Source organism: Scyliorhinus canicula, chromosome 20 (assembly GCF_902713615.1).
Source record: "Scyliorhinus canicula chromosome 20, sScyCan1.1, whole genome shotgun sequence".
Lineage (NCBI taxonomy): Eukaryota > Metazoa > Chordata > Chondrichthyes > Carcharhiniformes > Scyliorhinidae > Scyliorhinus > Scyliorhinus canicula.
The window spans coordinates 81,995,702-82,013,466 of record NC_052165.1 but is presented as its reverse complement, the minus strand read 5'-3'; the positions used below and the strand labels follow the sequence as shown (position 1 = coordinate 82,013,466).

At 49.3% G+C, this 17,765-nt stretch overlaps 1 protein-coding gene across 1 annotated transcript in view; it reads right to left on the bottom strand.

Annotated features, from left to right (window-relative positions):
- Nucleotides 1-17,765, bottom strand: part of LOC119954972 (differentially expressed in FDCP 6 homolog) — a 125,965-nt gene that overhangs the window by 90,128 nt on the left and 18,072 nt on the right. Inside the window, exon 3 of the mRNA XM_038780736.1 lies at nt 8,160-8,390. Coding sequence (XP_038636664.1) covers nt 8,160-8,390 — 231 coding nt within the window. The remainder of the gene's footprint in view (nt 1-8,159; nt 8,391-17,765) is intronic.

The following is a 17,765-nucleotide window of genomic DNA, read 5'->3' as shown; positions in this document are numbered from 1 at the left end:
AGCATTGATGCTAACCACCATGCTCCCGTGTTCCCCACAATGTCTCACTTCATCCATCCCTCTTAGTATATTCCCATTTATTGTGTACTCCCTACAACTGTCCAATCCCCCTAAATACATGACCTCACACTTCTCTGTGTTAAATCCCACCTGCCACCTTATTGCTCACTCCACCAACCAATCTATATTGTTTTGAAGATTATAACTGTCCCCTACAACGTCCACTACTCTGCCAATCTTTGGGTCATCTGCAAATTTTCCAACCGCGCTCCCCACGTTCACGTCCAAATCGTGAATATATATCACAAACAGTAAGGGTTCCAACACCAAGCCTGTGGAACCCCACTTGAAACAGCTTTCTATTTACAAGGGCAGCCATCCACTATGACCCTTTGTTTCCTGTTAATAAGCCAACTTATTATCTAGTTTGCCACATTGCCCTGTATTCCATGGGCTTTTACTTTTTTGAACAATCTATCATGTGGGACCTTGCAAACTTCTTTCTAAAATGCATGTGCACCACATCTACTGCACTACCTTCATCAATTCTTCATGTCACTTCCCCAAAGAATTCAATCAAATTTGTGAGGCAAGACCTTCCTTTAAAAATCCATGCTGACTCCCTGCTAGTTCATGCCTTGCTTTGTGATAATCCTATCTCTCAGGATTGATTCTACTCATTCCACCGATGTAAGACTAACTGGTCTATAATTGTTCGGCATTACCTTTGATCACTTTTTAAACAATGGAATCATGTCTCCATTTCTCCAGTACCTCCCCTGTATCTAGTGAGGTTTGAAAAATCATCCTCAGACCATCTGTTATCTCCCCCCAGACCTCTTTCAATATCCTTGGAAACAATCTAGCTGGCCTTGGCGACTTACTTAAAGGATTTCAATTCTTTGAGTACTCCCTCTCCCTTTATGATTATCCCATCCAGTGTCTCACAACGTTCCTCTTGGATTACTATATCTGCATCATCCATTTTCTTTCTAAACACGAAGACAAAATATTCATTTAAAATCCTTCCCACAGCCTCTGCATCTACACTCAAGTTCCCTTCTTCATCTCTGATAGGTCCCACTTCTTCCTTAACTAGCGTTTTAACACTAATATATTGGTAAAACATCTTTGGGTTTTCTTTAACTTTACTTGCTAATCTTTTGTTTTCCCATTTCCTTTTTTACTTTGTCCTTGCACTTCCTACACATCTCTAGGTTAATTGCAGTGCTTAGTTCTTTATGCCTATCATACACTTTCTTTTTCTGTTTGATCTTCCCCTGTATTCCTCTAGAGAACAGGGGGGGGGGGGGTCTCTAGATTTGGCAGTACCCCCTCTTATTCTTGGAGGGGACATGTCTACTTTGTATATTAATTGGTTCAGTGTGGTGTACCCAGCACAGCTTAGAGTGACTTTCGATGGAAGGGACTATTTATTTGATGCGCCGGGAGAGGCAGTTTCCTTTGTTAAGGAACATGGGTTGGGAGTGGTGTGATTGAGATTTTGGGTGTTGGGGACGGGCATGTTAAATTGTTACATTGTTGGGGTTCCATGTTTATTCTTGCATTTTCTTTATCTTATTGGGGTTGCATTTTTACAGTTTGGGTTTAGGTTTGGAGTTAAGTTCTATGTGAGGTTCCATAAGGGGAAGCATCGCACGTCAGGGGTCAAAATGGGCCAATAGATTGGACAACAACAGCTGTTGTTTTACTTTCTAGAAGGCCTCTACCTGTGGCGCCTCCCAAGACTATTTCTGGTACTTTCACTGTAGTGTGTGCAGTGAGACAGCAAGGAGGCCAAATACGGGATAAACGTCCCGTAAAAATTGACGAATCCCAGGAAGGATTTGAATTCCGTGGTGTTTCTTGGTGTTCGTTCCCTGATGGCCCTCACCTTGAACTCCACTGGATGTAACCTGTTTTTATCCACCCAATAACCCAAATAGGTCACTTCGCTCGCTTGGAAAATGCTTTTTTCCTGTTTAGATGTACTGTTTAGATATTTGAAAATCGCTCTAGGTTTGCCAGGTGCTGTTGTTCTGAAGTTCCTGTGATCAGAAGGAGTCATAAATGTTTACAGCATGGACATATCCGAGTACACCGCCACTTTGGGTAACTCTTGGAATATGTTCTCCATAATGGGTAACATGGCCCACGTTGACAAGACCCGGAAGGGCAAGCGAATCGACTCATACGGGCCCTTGTGCGTGTTAATCGTGATGTGTTTGTGGGAAGGCATTCGAGTTGAAGATAGGTGTGCCTCAAAACTAACTGAGTGAACACCTGGCCACCTGCTAGTTTGACATACAGATTTTCTTTTCACAGCATACCTATCCAGTTTGGAAACCTGATTGACCGTAACCTTATAATCCCACAGAGGCTGACCGATTTGTCTGGTTTAAGGACTGGGACGAAGCCGCCGCCCACTCTGCAAATTGTACGGGTGTTATTATACATAAATCTTCAAGGCACCGAAGCTCGGTCTCTAACTTCTCCAACAGGGAGTACGGAACCGGTCTTGCTCCAAAATGTTTAGGCGTAGCATTGGGATAGACGTACATTTTGGCTCTGGCTCTTGTTATTTTTCCAAGGCCCTCCTGGAAAATTTCAAGGTATTTACTGATGACTTTATACAGTGACTCCCAAGTCCAGCCTGAAAATCTCTCACCAGTCCAGCCTGATCCGCTGGAGCTAATCTCTACCCATAAAACCTGGTCCCCGTCCCCACACAGCGATGACTGGGACTCAGGCTGATGCTGCCTATAGGTCACTGGCATCAGTAATGTCCTTAATCCGCAAAGGTTCCCCGGCTTCTCTGGCCCTCCAGTTTTCTGATCTCAAGGGCTTTGGAGCTAATCAAATGTCTGCTCTTCAATGGCAGAGAGATGGCAGCCACCATGTCTAACTTCATTTTCAATGGGTGAACATTTACCAACAATTCTATCATTACTGGGGTGACCTAGGTCATGATGGTATGGTTTAGTTGCATTGTCTCAGATTCTGGGAGTGGGTATACCTGCATGGTATCAACCTGTGCTGCCTTGGCTTCTTCCCTGAGCCAACGTGCATTGTCTATTCCTATAGTTTTAGTTCAGCTGTGTCATTTTACAGAATGACATCTTCGACCTTCCAGAGCAGGTTGCCTTGCATACTGTCATAATATTTCCTTGAATGCCGGGGGATGCGAGCTGAGCTCGGATTTGCTGATGAACTATTTACACATGTGCCTTCTGTTGAGGAATGGTCACTTTTACACCAGGCCCTCCCTCTAATTGGAGGACATTGTTGTCTGGTGCCTCTTATAGCTCCAAAGGCCCTTTTTCGACATCCTCCAGGGATAGGGCTGTCTCTAGAAAAATAGCTTTTTCTAGATCCAGATTGGGTTCTGCCAGTAACTTATTTTTTGAGTTGTCTTATTGTTTATGCCGCACACCAATCTGTCTCGCAACATCTCGGTCAGGGATGGGCTGAATGCACAACGTTCTGCCAGTTTTGGAAGCCTGATTAAAAATTCAGTGACAGGTTCACCCAGGATCCTCCTCGCTGTATTAAAGCGATATCTCTGGAGGATGATAGGGGGCTTTGGGTCGTAGTGATTTCGCACTCGGTCTACGAGCTTGTAAAACGTTTCTGACTCGGGGCACCTGCATAGGTCAGGCGTTTTATCCCACTGAAAGTCAGGGCTCCACATGCTGTCAGCAGAATTATTTTCTGCTTCTCATCTCCCACAATGTTATCAGTCCGGAAGAAGTAACGCATTCACTCCATGTATTGGGCCCAGTCTTTTCCAATAATGTCACAGGGTTCGAGTTTACCAAAGAGAGCACTTTGTTTCTTCGTGGAGAAATCGCTCATTTTCGAAGTTTGCTCAGAAAAATTCACCCTTATACCTTGTCGCCAAAATAATAACTCTGTCAAGCCCAGTCTTCCAACAACAAATCCCTTTGTTTCAGGAACAAAAACAGCACTGCCATGGCTTACAAGCCTGGGGACCTATGGAGATGTCAGTCCGGGGTGGAGCAGCGGGTTTTAAGCTCCCATTGCCATACATTTCCGATCGGGTGAGCAACCACCCGCATAATAAAACATACAGTGCAGACGGAGGCCATTAGGCCCATCGAGTCTGCACCGACCCACTTAAGGCCTCATTTCCACCCTATCCCCGTAACCCAATAACCCCTCCTTACCTTTTTGGTCCTAAGGGCAATTTATCATGGCCACTCCACCTGACCTGCATGTCTTTGGACTGTGGGAGGAAACCGGAGCACCCAGAGGAAACCCACGCACACACGGGGTGAACGTGCAGACTCCACACAGACAGTGACCCAAGCCGGGAATCGAACCTGGGACCCTGGGGCTGTGAAGCCACAGTGCTATCCACTTGTGCTACCGTGCTGCCCACAGGGAACGGGGAATTCATATTCCACAAAGCCCACGGGGAAAGTTACTGATGATCCCCAATGTTTTTCATGGCCACCATAACATCTCACACCTTCAGACAGGTGTTTCGAGTGGGTGATTAATCTCAGCCTCCTCCTTCGGTCCCCAACATCACTGATGTCAGTCTTGAGCCAATTCAATTCACCCCACAAGTCCAAAGATGTGTAGCGTAGGTAAATAGGCCATGCTAATATTTCCAAAGGTTAGATGGGGTTACGGGGGTGGGGTGGGGATTGGGCCTAGGTAGGGTGCTCTATCGGAACAAGGGCCAGTGCAGACTCGATGGGCCAAATGGCCTCCTTCTGCACTGTAGGGATTCTATGATTAAGAAATTCTTGAAGGCACTGGATACTGCCTGGGTTATGGATCCCAACAATAGCCCTGTTGGAGTTTTGAAAATTTATGCTCTGGTACTAACCTCTCCCCTAGCCAAGTGGTTCCGTTACAGCTACAACAAATCCTACGGCAAGTAACTCACCTCCTGCTTCCCCAAAGCCTGTCCATCATCGACAAGGCACAAGTCAGGAGTGTGACGGAATACTCTCCATTTGCCTGGATGAGTGCAGCTCCAACAACACCCGAGAGGCTCCACATCATCCAGAGCAAAGCAGCTTGCTTAATTGGCAGCCCTTCCACAAACATTCCCTCCCTCCACCACTGTCGCACAGTGGCAGCCGTGTGTACCATCTACAATATGCATTGCAGGAATTCACCAAGGTTCCTTCGGCAGTACATCACAAACTTCTACCGGCTAGATGGACAAAGGGCAGCAGATACCTGGGAACCCCACCACCTGGAGGCTCCCCTCCAAATCACTCACCATCCTGACTTGGAAATATATCGCCGTTCCTTCACTGTCGCTGGGACAAAATCCTGGAACTCCCTCCCGCACAGCACAGTACCGACACCACATGGACTTCAGCGGTTCAAGGCGGCAGTTTACCACCATCTTCTTGAGGGCAACTAGAGATGGGCAATAAATGCTAGGCATTTATGATGGGCGGCACAGTAGCACAGTGGTTAGCACTGTTACTTCACAGCTCAAGGGTCCCAGGTTCCATTCCCCGCTGGGTCACTGTCAGTGTGGAGTCTGCACGTTCTCCCCGTGTCTGTGTGGGCTTGCTCTGATTTCCTCCCACAGTCCAAAGATGTGCAGGTTAGGTGGATTGGCCGTGCTAAATTGCCCTTAGTGTCCTCAAAAGATTAGGAGGGGTTACGGGGATAGGGTGAAAGTATGGGCTTAAGTGAGGTGGTCTTTCCAAGGGTCGGTGCAGACTTGATGGGCCAAATGGTTTCTTTCTGCACGGTAAATTCTATGTTCTATATATCAGGAACCAATTCAAAACATGCAAAGTGCAGCTCTTTTTACCTCCCATCCCCCACAAGACTCTTCCACCCCACCCCATCCAATGATACTGAACACCCATCTGTAACAGATGAAAATCCCATCAGTAACATTTATTGTGAATATTCACCATCGGACAGGACTTCAAATGGGGGTGGACTCTATGTATCATCACCCAATTCCAGTCTCATTACACAGAATCTGGTTCTTATTTAAACTGCACTCTGTGTTATCGGACAATCTGTAGATTTGTATCACAAAAATGTTGTTCTACCATCTTCTGCAGTCAGGCTAAACCCACAGTGTGGATTTATTAATAGATAAGATGATATAGAAAGTGGTAAAATTGACCAAGTGCTGCTCTGTGCAGAAAGTCACATGAATCTACAATGGGAATTTGGTACTGCACGGTAGCACAGTTGCTTCACACCTCCAGTGTCCCAGGTTCGATTCCCGGCTGGGTCACTGTCGGTGTGGAGTCTGCATGTTCTCCCCGTGTCTGTGTGGGCGTGCTCCGATTTCCTCCCACGCTTCAAAGATGTGTGGGTTAGGTGGATTGGCCATGCTAAATTGCCCTTGGTGTCCAAAAAGGTTAGGTAGGGTTATGGGGATAGGGTGGAGATGTGGGCTTGGGTGAGATGCTCTTTCCAAGGGCCGGTGAAGACTTGCTGGGCCGAATATCCTCTTTCTGCTCTATAAATTCTGTGAACGATGATATTCCCATTCACTAGCTCACTTTGTGCAGAGGCAGACTTACAATGAAACACACAGTGCTGTAGCGTGGGGCAGGGCTCGCCGCCATGGGGGGGTAGGGAGCTTAGCACCATGGGGGTGGGGGTGGGCCGTGGCTTGCCGCCATGGCGGGGTGAGGGGGCTCAGCATCGGGGGGGGGGGGGGTTGGGCCGGGGCTCGATGCCACGGGGGTGGGGGAGGGCCCTCGCCGCAACGCGGGGGGTGGGGTGGGTGGGCTCAGGATCTGGTGCCACTGGGGACGGGCCCAGCGCCACGGGGAGGGGGGGGGGGGGTGGCATGTCACCAGGGGTTGGGGCGTTATGTGGGGCCCCTAAAAGTGTAAGTCTGCCTCTGGGTGGTAGTAGTCACAAGCTTGGCAGCTGCTTAGGGGGAGCTTTAAGAAGTTTCTGAAGTGAATCCCGTAGATGGTATAAAAGCAAAATACTGCAGATTTGCTGAGAATGCTCCGCAGGTCCGGCAGCCTCGGTGGGTGGGTGGGGGGGGGGGGGGAGTGGGAAGGAGGATTGGGAAGGAGGATTGGGAAAACTGGAGGAAGAACCAGAGAAATTAGTGCAGGAACAAAGATCCCGTACCAGCCTCCCCGGACAGGCGCCGGAATGTGGCGACTAGGGGCTTTTCACAGTAACTTCATTGAAGTCTACTCGTGACAATAAGCGATTTTCATTTCATTTCATTTTCAGATTAAGATGTTGTATGAAAAACTGCGAACAGAGCGTGCAGGAGGATAAACAGGGGGAACTGGGGGAGAACGAATTAGAATAGGTGGAAGAATTGATGCACAATCAATTGCACAAAGACGATAGTTGAATACAACTGAGGCGTTATTACACTAAGATGTGTAGCCTCCTACAGCAGCTGGCGAAATGGCTGCTGTATGGGGAGCACACATATATATACTCCGCCTACTGGGCGGAGCCAGCAGGCCGGGACTACCCCCGTACCTGTAGTACAGGGCCTTACCACACATACCCTAATATATACAGCAGAGGTTACTACCACAAGAATAGGGGCTGGTTTAGCCCAGGTCTAAAGAGCTGGCTTTTAAAGCAGACCAAGGCAGGCCAGCAGCGTGGGTTCAATTCCCGTAGCAATCTCCCCGACCAGGCGCCGGAATGTGGCGACTAGGGGCTTTTCATAGTAACTTCATTTGAAGCCTACTTGCGACAATAAGCGATTTTCATTTCAATTTTTTCATTTCAAGAAGAAAAGGAATAAAACAGGAAGGGGCTGGAATCAGGGAGGTTTACCAAATCAGCCAGCAAGGAGTCTCTTACTCCAAAGAGGAAAATGAACAATAGCTCACTCCCTCCTCATCTCTACTCACATTATTTAAGGCTACTCCACCTTTCCCTATATGTAGGGTCCTGAGGCCTGGTTAACTAACTCAACATGATAGAACCCACCTGCTCTCTCGACCATGCACCACGAGCTGGTGAATAAGAAAATCATGAATTCCAGAGGTATATATAGGTGTGACCTCAAAGCAACGATTGATGTAAACCCTCACTGATTCTCTCATGTTTTCCAAAAGGTGGAGAGAGCAGATATTAGTGACAATTCCAAAAGTGCTCCGAGCATTGTTAAAACAGGGTTACAAGAGGTTTAGAAAGTACCCACTGACCTTTTGCATCACGTCCAACACCAGCTCTTCATAAACTGACTGGATCCCGAGAGCAAGAGACTCCTTGCTGGCTGACTTGGTAAACCTCGCCGACGCCATCATCTCCAGGAATTGCCAGACTGTGACCGCCCCGGCCAGGGAAGCATTCTGGGTGAAGTAGTCAGTCAGTTCCTCCTCATGAAGCCATTCCTGTCCCATGGCCATGAACAATTTCCTCAGCAGATATCCAACCTGGGCAGAAAAATGTAATGGATATAGGAACAATGTTCAAAAAGGGCTTCTACTCTGCTAACACGTGCTAAAAGTCAATCAGCATCTTTGGCCCTCTGCTACCCCACGGCACTAACCATTTGTCTACTTGACAGTAGACAGTGAGTAAAGATGGGTCGTCAACCACAGTATCCACACACAGTAACCACATTTAACCTCACTTAACATCCACACACAAGCAGAAATTGGTCACTGGCCAGTGAGAAAAAAATGAAAGAAAAACTGTAAGGAAAAAATATATGACCTCAGTACATTGCGTCGCTTCCCACTGACTCCAGTGTATATGATCTCAGTATGCTAAACCTACCCTCACTGCCTCTCATTGTTATATGATCCCATAATAATAAACCTCGGTCGGGATTCTCTGATCCTGAGGCTAAATGTTGACTTCATTGTAAACGTCTTCGCATTTTACGGCAGTGCCAAAAGGCCCCCAGAAGCAGCGATCTGGAGCCCTAACATGGGACCAGCACGGCGCTGGAGTGACACATGTAGCTCCAGCTGCCGATAGCGGCGACAAACAGCGCCACGGGTGTGCGCATGCGCCCTGCAACCGGTGCGGATTCGTGCATGCGCCCTGCAACCGGTGCGGATTCGTGCATGCGTGCTGCAACCGGTGCGGATTCGTGCATGCGCCCTGCAACCGGTGCGGATTCGTGCATGCGTGCTGCGACCGGTGCGGATTCGTGCATGCGTGCTGCAACCGGTGCGGATTCGTGCATGCGCCCTGCAACCGGTGCGGATTCGTGCATGCGTGCTGCAACCGGTGCGGATTCGTGCATGCGTGCTGCAACCGGTGCGGATTCGTGCATGCGTGCTGCAACCGGTGCGGATTCGTGCATGCGTGCTGCAACCGGTGCGGATTCGTGCATGCGTGCTGCAACCGGTGCGGATTCGTGCATGCGTGCTGCAACCGGTGCGGATTCGTGCATGCGTGCTGCGACAGGCGTGAACTCACGCTTGCGGGCTCGGCTCCTTCTCCGCACTGCCCCCGATGTAACATGGCGGAGACCTACAGGGGACCGGCGAGGAGTTAAAGAGGTGCCCACCAGGAGAAGCCGGCCCACCGATCAGTCGCCCCGATCGCGGGCCATACCACGGTGGAGGTTCCCCCCCAGGATCAGACACCCCCCCCCCCCCGCCCCCCCCCCCCCCCCCCCCCAGGATAGACGCTGAGGGCCACATGTGAACAGCGCCAGCGGGACTCCGCCGATCTCAGTGGCCACTCGATCCACCCCGCCTGGAGAATCGCAGGGGGGGGTGCTTAGAGCGGCCCGCGACCTGCGCCACGCCAGCGCCAATAGCGCTGATTCTCTGGTCACCAGCGTCTTCGCATAGATCACGCCAGCCCGGCGATTCTCCGACCCGGGGTCAGAGAATTCTGCCCCTGATCTCCACTGACTTTCTATATATGATTCCAGTACACGAACCCTACCCTCACTGCCTCTCAAGTGTATATGATCCCAGTATACTAAACCTCATCCACACTGACTCTCAGTGTATATGATCCCAGTATACTAAACCCCATCCTCACTGACTCTCAGTGTATATGGAGGCAGTATACTAAACCCCATCCACACTGACTCTCAGTGTATATGATCCCAGTATACTAAACCCCATCCACACTGACTCTCAGTGTATATGATGCCAGTATACTAAACCCCATCCACACTGACTCTCAGTGTATATGGTGGCAGTATACTAAACCCCATCCACACTGACTCTCAGTGTACATGATGCCAGTATACTAAACCTCATCCACACTGACTCTCAGTGTATATGGAGGCAGTATACTAAACCCCATCCACACTGACTCTCAGTGTATATGATCCCAGTATACTAAACCCGATCCACACTGACTCTCAGTGTATATGGTGGCAGTATACTAAACCCCATCCACACTGACTCTCAGTGTATATGGAGGCAGTATACTAAACCCCACCCTCACTGCCTCTCAAGTGTATAAGATCCCAGTATACTAAACCCCATCCACACTGACTCTCAGTGTATATGGTGGCAGTATACTAAACCCCATCCACACTGACTCTCAGTGTATATGGTGGCAGTATACTAAACCCCATCCACACTGACTCTCAGTGTATATGGTGGCAGTATACTAAACCCCATTCACACTGACTCTCAGTGTATATGGAGGCAGTATACTAAACCCCATCCACACTGACTCTCAGTGTATATGGTGGCAGTATACTAAACCCCATTCACACTGACTCTCAGTGTATATGGAGGCAGTATACTAAACCCCATCCTCACTGACTCTCAGTGTATATGGTGGCAGTATACTAAACCCCATCCACACTGACTCTCAGTGTATATGGTGGCAGTATACTAAACCCCATTCACACTGACTCTCAGTGTATATGGAGGCAGTATACTAAACCCCATCCTCACTGACTCTCAGTGTATATGGAGGCAGTATACTAAACCCCACCCTCACTGCCTCTCAAGTGTATAAGATCCCAGTATACTAAACCCCATCCTCACTGACTCTCAGTGTATATGATCCCAGTATACTAAACCCCATCCCCACTGACTCTCAGTGTATATGATCCCAGTATACTAAACCCCATCCACACTGACTCTCAGTGTATATGGAGGCAGTATACTAAACCCCACCCTCACTGCCTCTCAAGTGTATAAGATCCCAGTATACTAAACCCCATCCTCACTGACTCTCAGTGTATATGATCCCAGTATACTAAACCTCATCCACACTGACTCTCAGTGTATATGATCCCAGTATACTAAACCCCATCCACACTGACTCTCAGTGTATATGGAGGCAGTATACTAAACCCCACCCTCACTGCCTCTCAAGTGTATAAGATCCCAGTATACTAAACCCCATCCTCACTGACTCTCAGTGTATATGATCCCAGTATACTAAACCCCATCCACACTGACTCTCAGTGTATATGGTGGCAGTATACTAAACCCCATCCACACTGACTCTCAGTGTATATGGTGGCAGTATACTAAACCCCATTCACACTGACTCTCAGTGTATATGATGCCAGTATACTAAACCCCATCCACACTGACTCTCAGTGTATATGATCCCAGTATACTAAACCCCATCCACACTGACTCTCAGTGTATATGGAGGCAGTATACTAAACCCCATCCACACTGACTCTCAGTGTATATGGTGGCAGTATACTAAACCCCATCCACACTGACTCTCAGTGTATATGGTGGCAGTATACTAAACCCCATCCCCACTGACTCTCAGTGTATATAATAGCAGTATACTAAACCCCATCCGCACTGACTCTCAGTGTATATGGTGGCAGTATACTAAACCCCATCCTCACTGACTCTCAGTGTATATGATGCCAGTATACTAAACCCCATCCACACTGACTCTCAGTGTATATGGAGGCAGTATACTAAACCCCATCCACACTGACTCTCAGTGTATATGATGCCAGTATACTAAACCCCATCCACACTGACTCTCAGTGTATATGGAGGCAGTATACTAAACCCCATTCACACTGACTCTGTGTATATGATGCCAGTATACTAAACCCCATCCTCACTGGCTCTCAGTGTATATGGAGGCAGTATACTAAACCCCATCCTCACTGACTCTCAGTGTATATGGAGGCAGTATACTAAACCCCATCCACACTGACTCTCAGTGTATATGGAGGCAGTATACTAAACCCCATCCACACTGACTCTCAGTGTATATGGAGGCAGTATAGAACATAGAACAGTACAGCACAGAACAGGCCCTTCAGCCCTCAATGTTGTGCCGAGCAATGATCACCCTACTCAAACCCACACTGACTCTCAGTGTATATGATCCCAGTATACTAAACCCCATCCCCACTGACTCTCAGTGTATATGGTGGCAGTATACTAAACCCCATCCACACTGACTCTCAGTGTATATGGTGGCAGTATACTAAACCCCAGCCACACTGACTCTCAGTGTATATGGTGGCAGTATACTAAACCCCATTCACACTGACTCTCAGTGTATATGATCCCAGTATACTAAACCCCATCCTCACTGACTCTCAGTGTATATGATCCCAGTATACTAAACCCCATCCCCACTGACTCTCAGTGTATATGGTGGCAGTATACTAAACCCCATCCTCACTGACTCTCAGTGTATATGATCCCAGTATACTAAACCCCATCCCCACTGACTCTCAGTGTATATGGAGGCAGTATACTAAACCCCATCCTCACTGACTCTCAGTGTATATGGAGGCAGTATACTAAACCCCATCCTCACTGACTCTCAGTGTATATGGAGGCAGTATACTAAACCCCACCCTCACTGACTCTCAGTGTATATGGTGGCAGTATACTAAACCCCATCCACACTGACTCTCAGTGTATATGGTGGCAGTATACTAAACCCCATTCACACTGACTCTGTGTATATGGTGGCAGTATACTAAACCCCATCCTCACTGACTCTCAGTGTATATGGTGGCAGTATACTAAACCCCATTCACACTGACTCTCAGTGTATATGGAGGCAGTATACTAAACCCCATCCTCACTGACTCTCAGTGTATATGGAGGCAGTATACTAAACCCCAGCCACACTGACTCTCAGTGTATATGGTGGCAGTATACTAAACCCCATTCACACTGACTCTGTGTATATGGTGGCAGTATACTAAACCCCAGCCACACTGACTCTCAGTGTATATGGTGGCAGTAAACTAAACCCCATCCACACTGACTCTCAGTGTATATGGTGGCAGTATACTAAACCCCATCCTCACTGACTCTCAGTGTATATGGTGGCAGTATACTAAACCCCATCCACACTGACTCTCAGTGTATATGGTGGCAGTATACTAAACTCCATCCTCACTGACTCTCAGTGTATATGGTGCCAGTATACTAAACCCCATCCTCACTGATTCTCAGTGTATATGGTGGCAGTATACTGAACTCCATCCGCAGTGACTCAGTGTATATGATGGCAGAATGCTAAACCCCGTCCCCAATAAAGTGGTTTTAGTACAAAAATCATTTTGATTGGATGTTCTGATCAGTCGTCCTCAAACAATTCTGTATTCAAATCAAGTTGGTGTGTAAATTCTCTGGTGAACCAGTGAGGACTAACTGTGTCTCCTTGGTTACCGTTAAAGGTCATCTCTCCATCTCGCTTTCACCGAGATCAGTTGATCAGCATGGCAGGAAGTGAGGGCATGGCAAATATCTCGCATAGTGCCAAGACCTGTGAGTAATTGGGCCAAGCTGCAAAGAGTGTGGTTAACTAGTGACCACAGTGTGGGGCGGAGGGAGGAAAGATTGTCAACCTTCACCCCAACTGGTGGCTCCTTACTATTCACTTAAAAATAGAGATGCATAAGTCAAGGTCAACAGAAGCATTGTACGAATCCCCGAAGCGGGTCAAACCTTGCAGTGGTGTGCTTCCGCTCTTGCTCCTAGACTAGCAACCCAGAAATGGGACATACAGCATCTCATCACTTCAAATAAACGATTCATTCAATAACCTGGTGCCAGGTCGACTGAGCGGCACGTTGGCACAGTCGTTTGCACTGCTGCTGCATAGCACTAGGGACATAGGTTCAATTCCGGCCTTGGGTGGCTGTGTGTGTGGAGTTGCCACTTTCTCACTGTGCCTGCATGGGCTTCCTCTGGGTGCTCCGGTTTCCTTCCACAGTCCAAAGATATGCAGGCTAGGTGAATTGACCATGCTAAATTGCCCCTTAGTGTCCAAAGATGTACCAGTGAGATGGGGTTATGGAGAGAGGACTGGGAGTGGGCCTCGATAGGGTGCTCTTTCAGAGGGTCAGTACAGAGTTGATGGGCAAATGGCCTCCTTTGGCACTGTTTGAATTTTGTGGCGTGTCAAACCTACTTGCCAAACTCTGGGCAGAGCTGGATTATGTGCACTCTCCGGGTTGGGCCTTAATCCCCACTGAGACAGAGACAAGAGCGTTACCCATGGAGGAAAGCTGCCACTCCAAACTAGTTTGGGGGTGAGGGGTGGGGTGGTTCAAGCCCCAACTCTGGGTTTCAGCACATAGTCTAGACTGGCAATACAGCGCTGCACAGAAGGAGCTGGTGTGACAGGGAGGGAGAAATTATTATGAGGAGATCACAACTTGAGGCACATTCTGGCTTTGAGGCAGAATAATGCAAGGTTTACACCACTCAAACTGGCTGTTCAATTTTTAAAAAATGCAAAGCACAAGATCACAACCTCCATGGTGTAATTTGCCATTCAACTACTTTGCAATGCCATCAAAGCTCAGTCTTTCTAATTCACAAATTATAGTGAATTACACAGCAATTAGTAGGTGTAAACAAGCTATCCATACCAATCAGACTGGAGAATTAACCGCTAGTTACAGAAATTTGGTCTCCTTCTCTGAGGAAGGATGTTCTTGCTCTCGAGGGAGGCAGCGAAGGTTTGCCAGACTGATTCCAGGGAGGGCAGGACTGTCATACGAGGAGAGATTGACTAGGTTGGGATTATTCTCGCTGGAGTCAGAAGAATGAGGGGGGATCTCAGAGAGACTTATAAAATTCTAACAGGACTAGACAGGGTAGATGCAGGGCAGACGTTACCAATGATGGGTGTTTCCAGAACCAGGGGTCACAGTCTAAGGATTCAGGGTAAACCATTTAGGACAGAGATGAGGAGACATTTCTTCACACAAAGGGTGGTGAGCCTGTGGAATTCATTACCACAGGAAGTAGTTGATGCTAAAACATTGAATATATTCAGGAGGTGGCTGGATATAGCACTTGAGGCGAATGGATTCATGGGTTATGGGGAGAAAGCAGGATTAGGCTATTGAGTTGGACGATCAGTCATGATCGTGATGAATGGCGGAGCAGACTCGAAGGACCAAATGGCCTCCCTCCTGCTCCTATCTTCTATGTTTCTAAATAAACACTGTGGCTCCCAGAGCAGGTCAGAGGCTAGGAATCCTAATGCAAATAATTCGCCTCCCAACTCCCCAAAGCCTGTCCACCATTTACAAAGCATAAGTCAGGAGTGTAATAGAATATTCTCCACTTGCCTGGGTGAGTGAAGCTCCATTCCATCCAGGACAAAGCAGCCCACTTGAGTGCTACCCCTTGCACAAACATTCCCTCCCTGGACCACTGACACACAATAGCAGCCGTGTGTACCATCTACAAGACGCACTGCAGAAATTCAACAAGGCTACTCAGACAGCACCTTCCAAACCCACAACCGCTGCCATCTGGAATAAGGGCAACAGATACCTGGCAACACTAGCATCTGGAAGCTCCCCTCCAACTCACTCAGCATCCTGACTTGGAATTGTATCGCTATTCCTTTACTGTCTCTGTATCAAAATCCTCGAACTCCCCCCATCCCTGCCCCAACAGCACTGTGGGTGTACCTACACCTCAGGGACTGCAGCAGTTCAAGAAGGCAGCTCACCACCACCTTAAGGGCAATTAGGGACGGGCAGTAAATGATGGCCTAACCAGCGAAGCCCACCCCATAAAAAATACATTTTAAAAAGCTGGAGAGAGAGAGAGTGGGACTGGCATGAAGTCATCCTCAGAGTTTCACAGAATCACTGAATTGTAGAATCTCTAAAGTGCAGAAGGAAGCCATTCAGCCCATTGAATCAACACCAACCCTCTGAAAGAGCACCCTACCTTGGCTCACTCCCCGCACTATGCCACCTAACCTTTGGACAACAAGGGGCAAATCATCATGGCCAATCCATCTAACCTGCACATTTTTTGGACTGTGGGAGGAAACCCATGCAACACGGGGAGAACATACAAGCTCCACACAGGCAGTCACCCAAGGTCGAAATTGAACTTGGGTCCCTGGCGCTTTGAGGCAGCAGTGCAAACCCCTGTGCAGTTGAGAAGAAAGTGGGACTGGACAGAATTAACCCTCGGAGATGGAGAGCGAGAGAGAGAGCGGGACTGGGGAGAATTAACCCTGCGAGATGGAGAGAGAGAGCGGGACTGGGGAGAATTAACCCTGCGAGATGGAGAGCGAGAGAGAGAGAGAGAGAGCGGGACTGGGGAGAATTAACCCTTCGAGATGGAGAGCGAGAGAGAGAGAGAGCGGGACTGGGGAGAATTAACCCTTCGAGATGGAGAGCGAGAGAGAGAGGGAGCGGGACTGGGGAGAATTAACCCTTGGAGATGGAGAGAGAGAGCGGGACTGGGGGGCATTAACCTTCAGAGATGGAGAGCGGGAGAGTCAGACTGGGGAGAATTAACCCTCAGAGATGGAGAGAGAGAGAGCAAGAGAGGGAGCGGGACTGGGGGGATTAACCTCAGAAATGGAGAGGGGGAGAGTGGGACTGGGGAGAATTAATCCTCGGAGATGGAGAGCGAGGGTGGGATTCTCACCTACCCGGCGGGGCAGGGGGTCCCGGCACCGAGGAGTGGCGTGAACCACTCCGGCGACGGGTCGCCCCAAAGAGGCGGAATCCACACCTTCAGGGGCTAGACTCGCCCCGGAGTGGTTTGCGCCCCACCTGTCGGTAGGAAAGGGGCTTGGCACCATGCCAACCGGCGCCGAAGGGCCTCAGCTGGCCGGCACCTATTCGCACATGCGCAGGAGCGCCAGCATGTGCTGGCGTCATCCCCGCGCATGCGCAGAGTGCTTCATTTCCGCACCGGCAATGGCGGACCGCTACAGCCGCCGGCGCGGAAGAAAAGAGTGCCCCCATGGCACAGGCCCGCCCGCGGATCGGTGGGCCCTGATCGAGGGCCAGGCCACTGTGGGGGCACGTCCCGGGGCCAGATCCTCCCACGCCCCCCCAAGAACCCCGGAGGCCGCCATGTCCTGCCGGTATGGACCTACTCCAATTTACGCCGGCTGGACTGGCAAAAGAGGGGCGGGACTTCGGCCCATCGCGGGCCGGAGAATTAGGGCAGCCCGGGGCCCATTGAGTCGCGCCGGTCCCCGCCATTCTCTGAGGCAGGTGGCGCGATTCACACCAGGCCAATTTTTGGGGGGGCCAGAGAATTCGGAGGACGGCGGGGCCGGGATTCATGCCGTTCCCCGGTGATTCTCCGATCCAGCGGGTGGTTAGAGAATCCCGCCCAGAGAAAGAGCAGGACTGGGAAGAATTAACCCTCGGAGATAGAGGGCAGGATTCTCTGCCTCATCGCGCCATATTTCTGTTTTACCCCGTCGGCAGGATGCTCTGTTACTCCAGCCGCTCAATGGGGTTTCCCATTGTAGGGCAGCCCCACGCCGTCAGGAAATCCATGGGCCGACGGCATCCCGCCGGTGGAGAATCCAGCCCGGAGAGAAGGTGGGACTGGACAGCAAAATCAGGTCAATTTTGCCTCAGGATG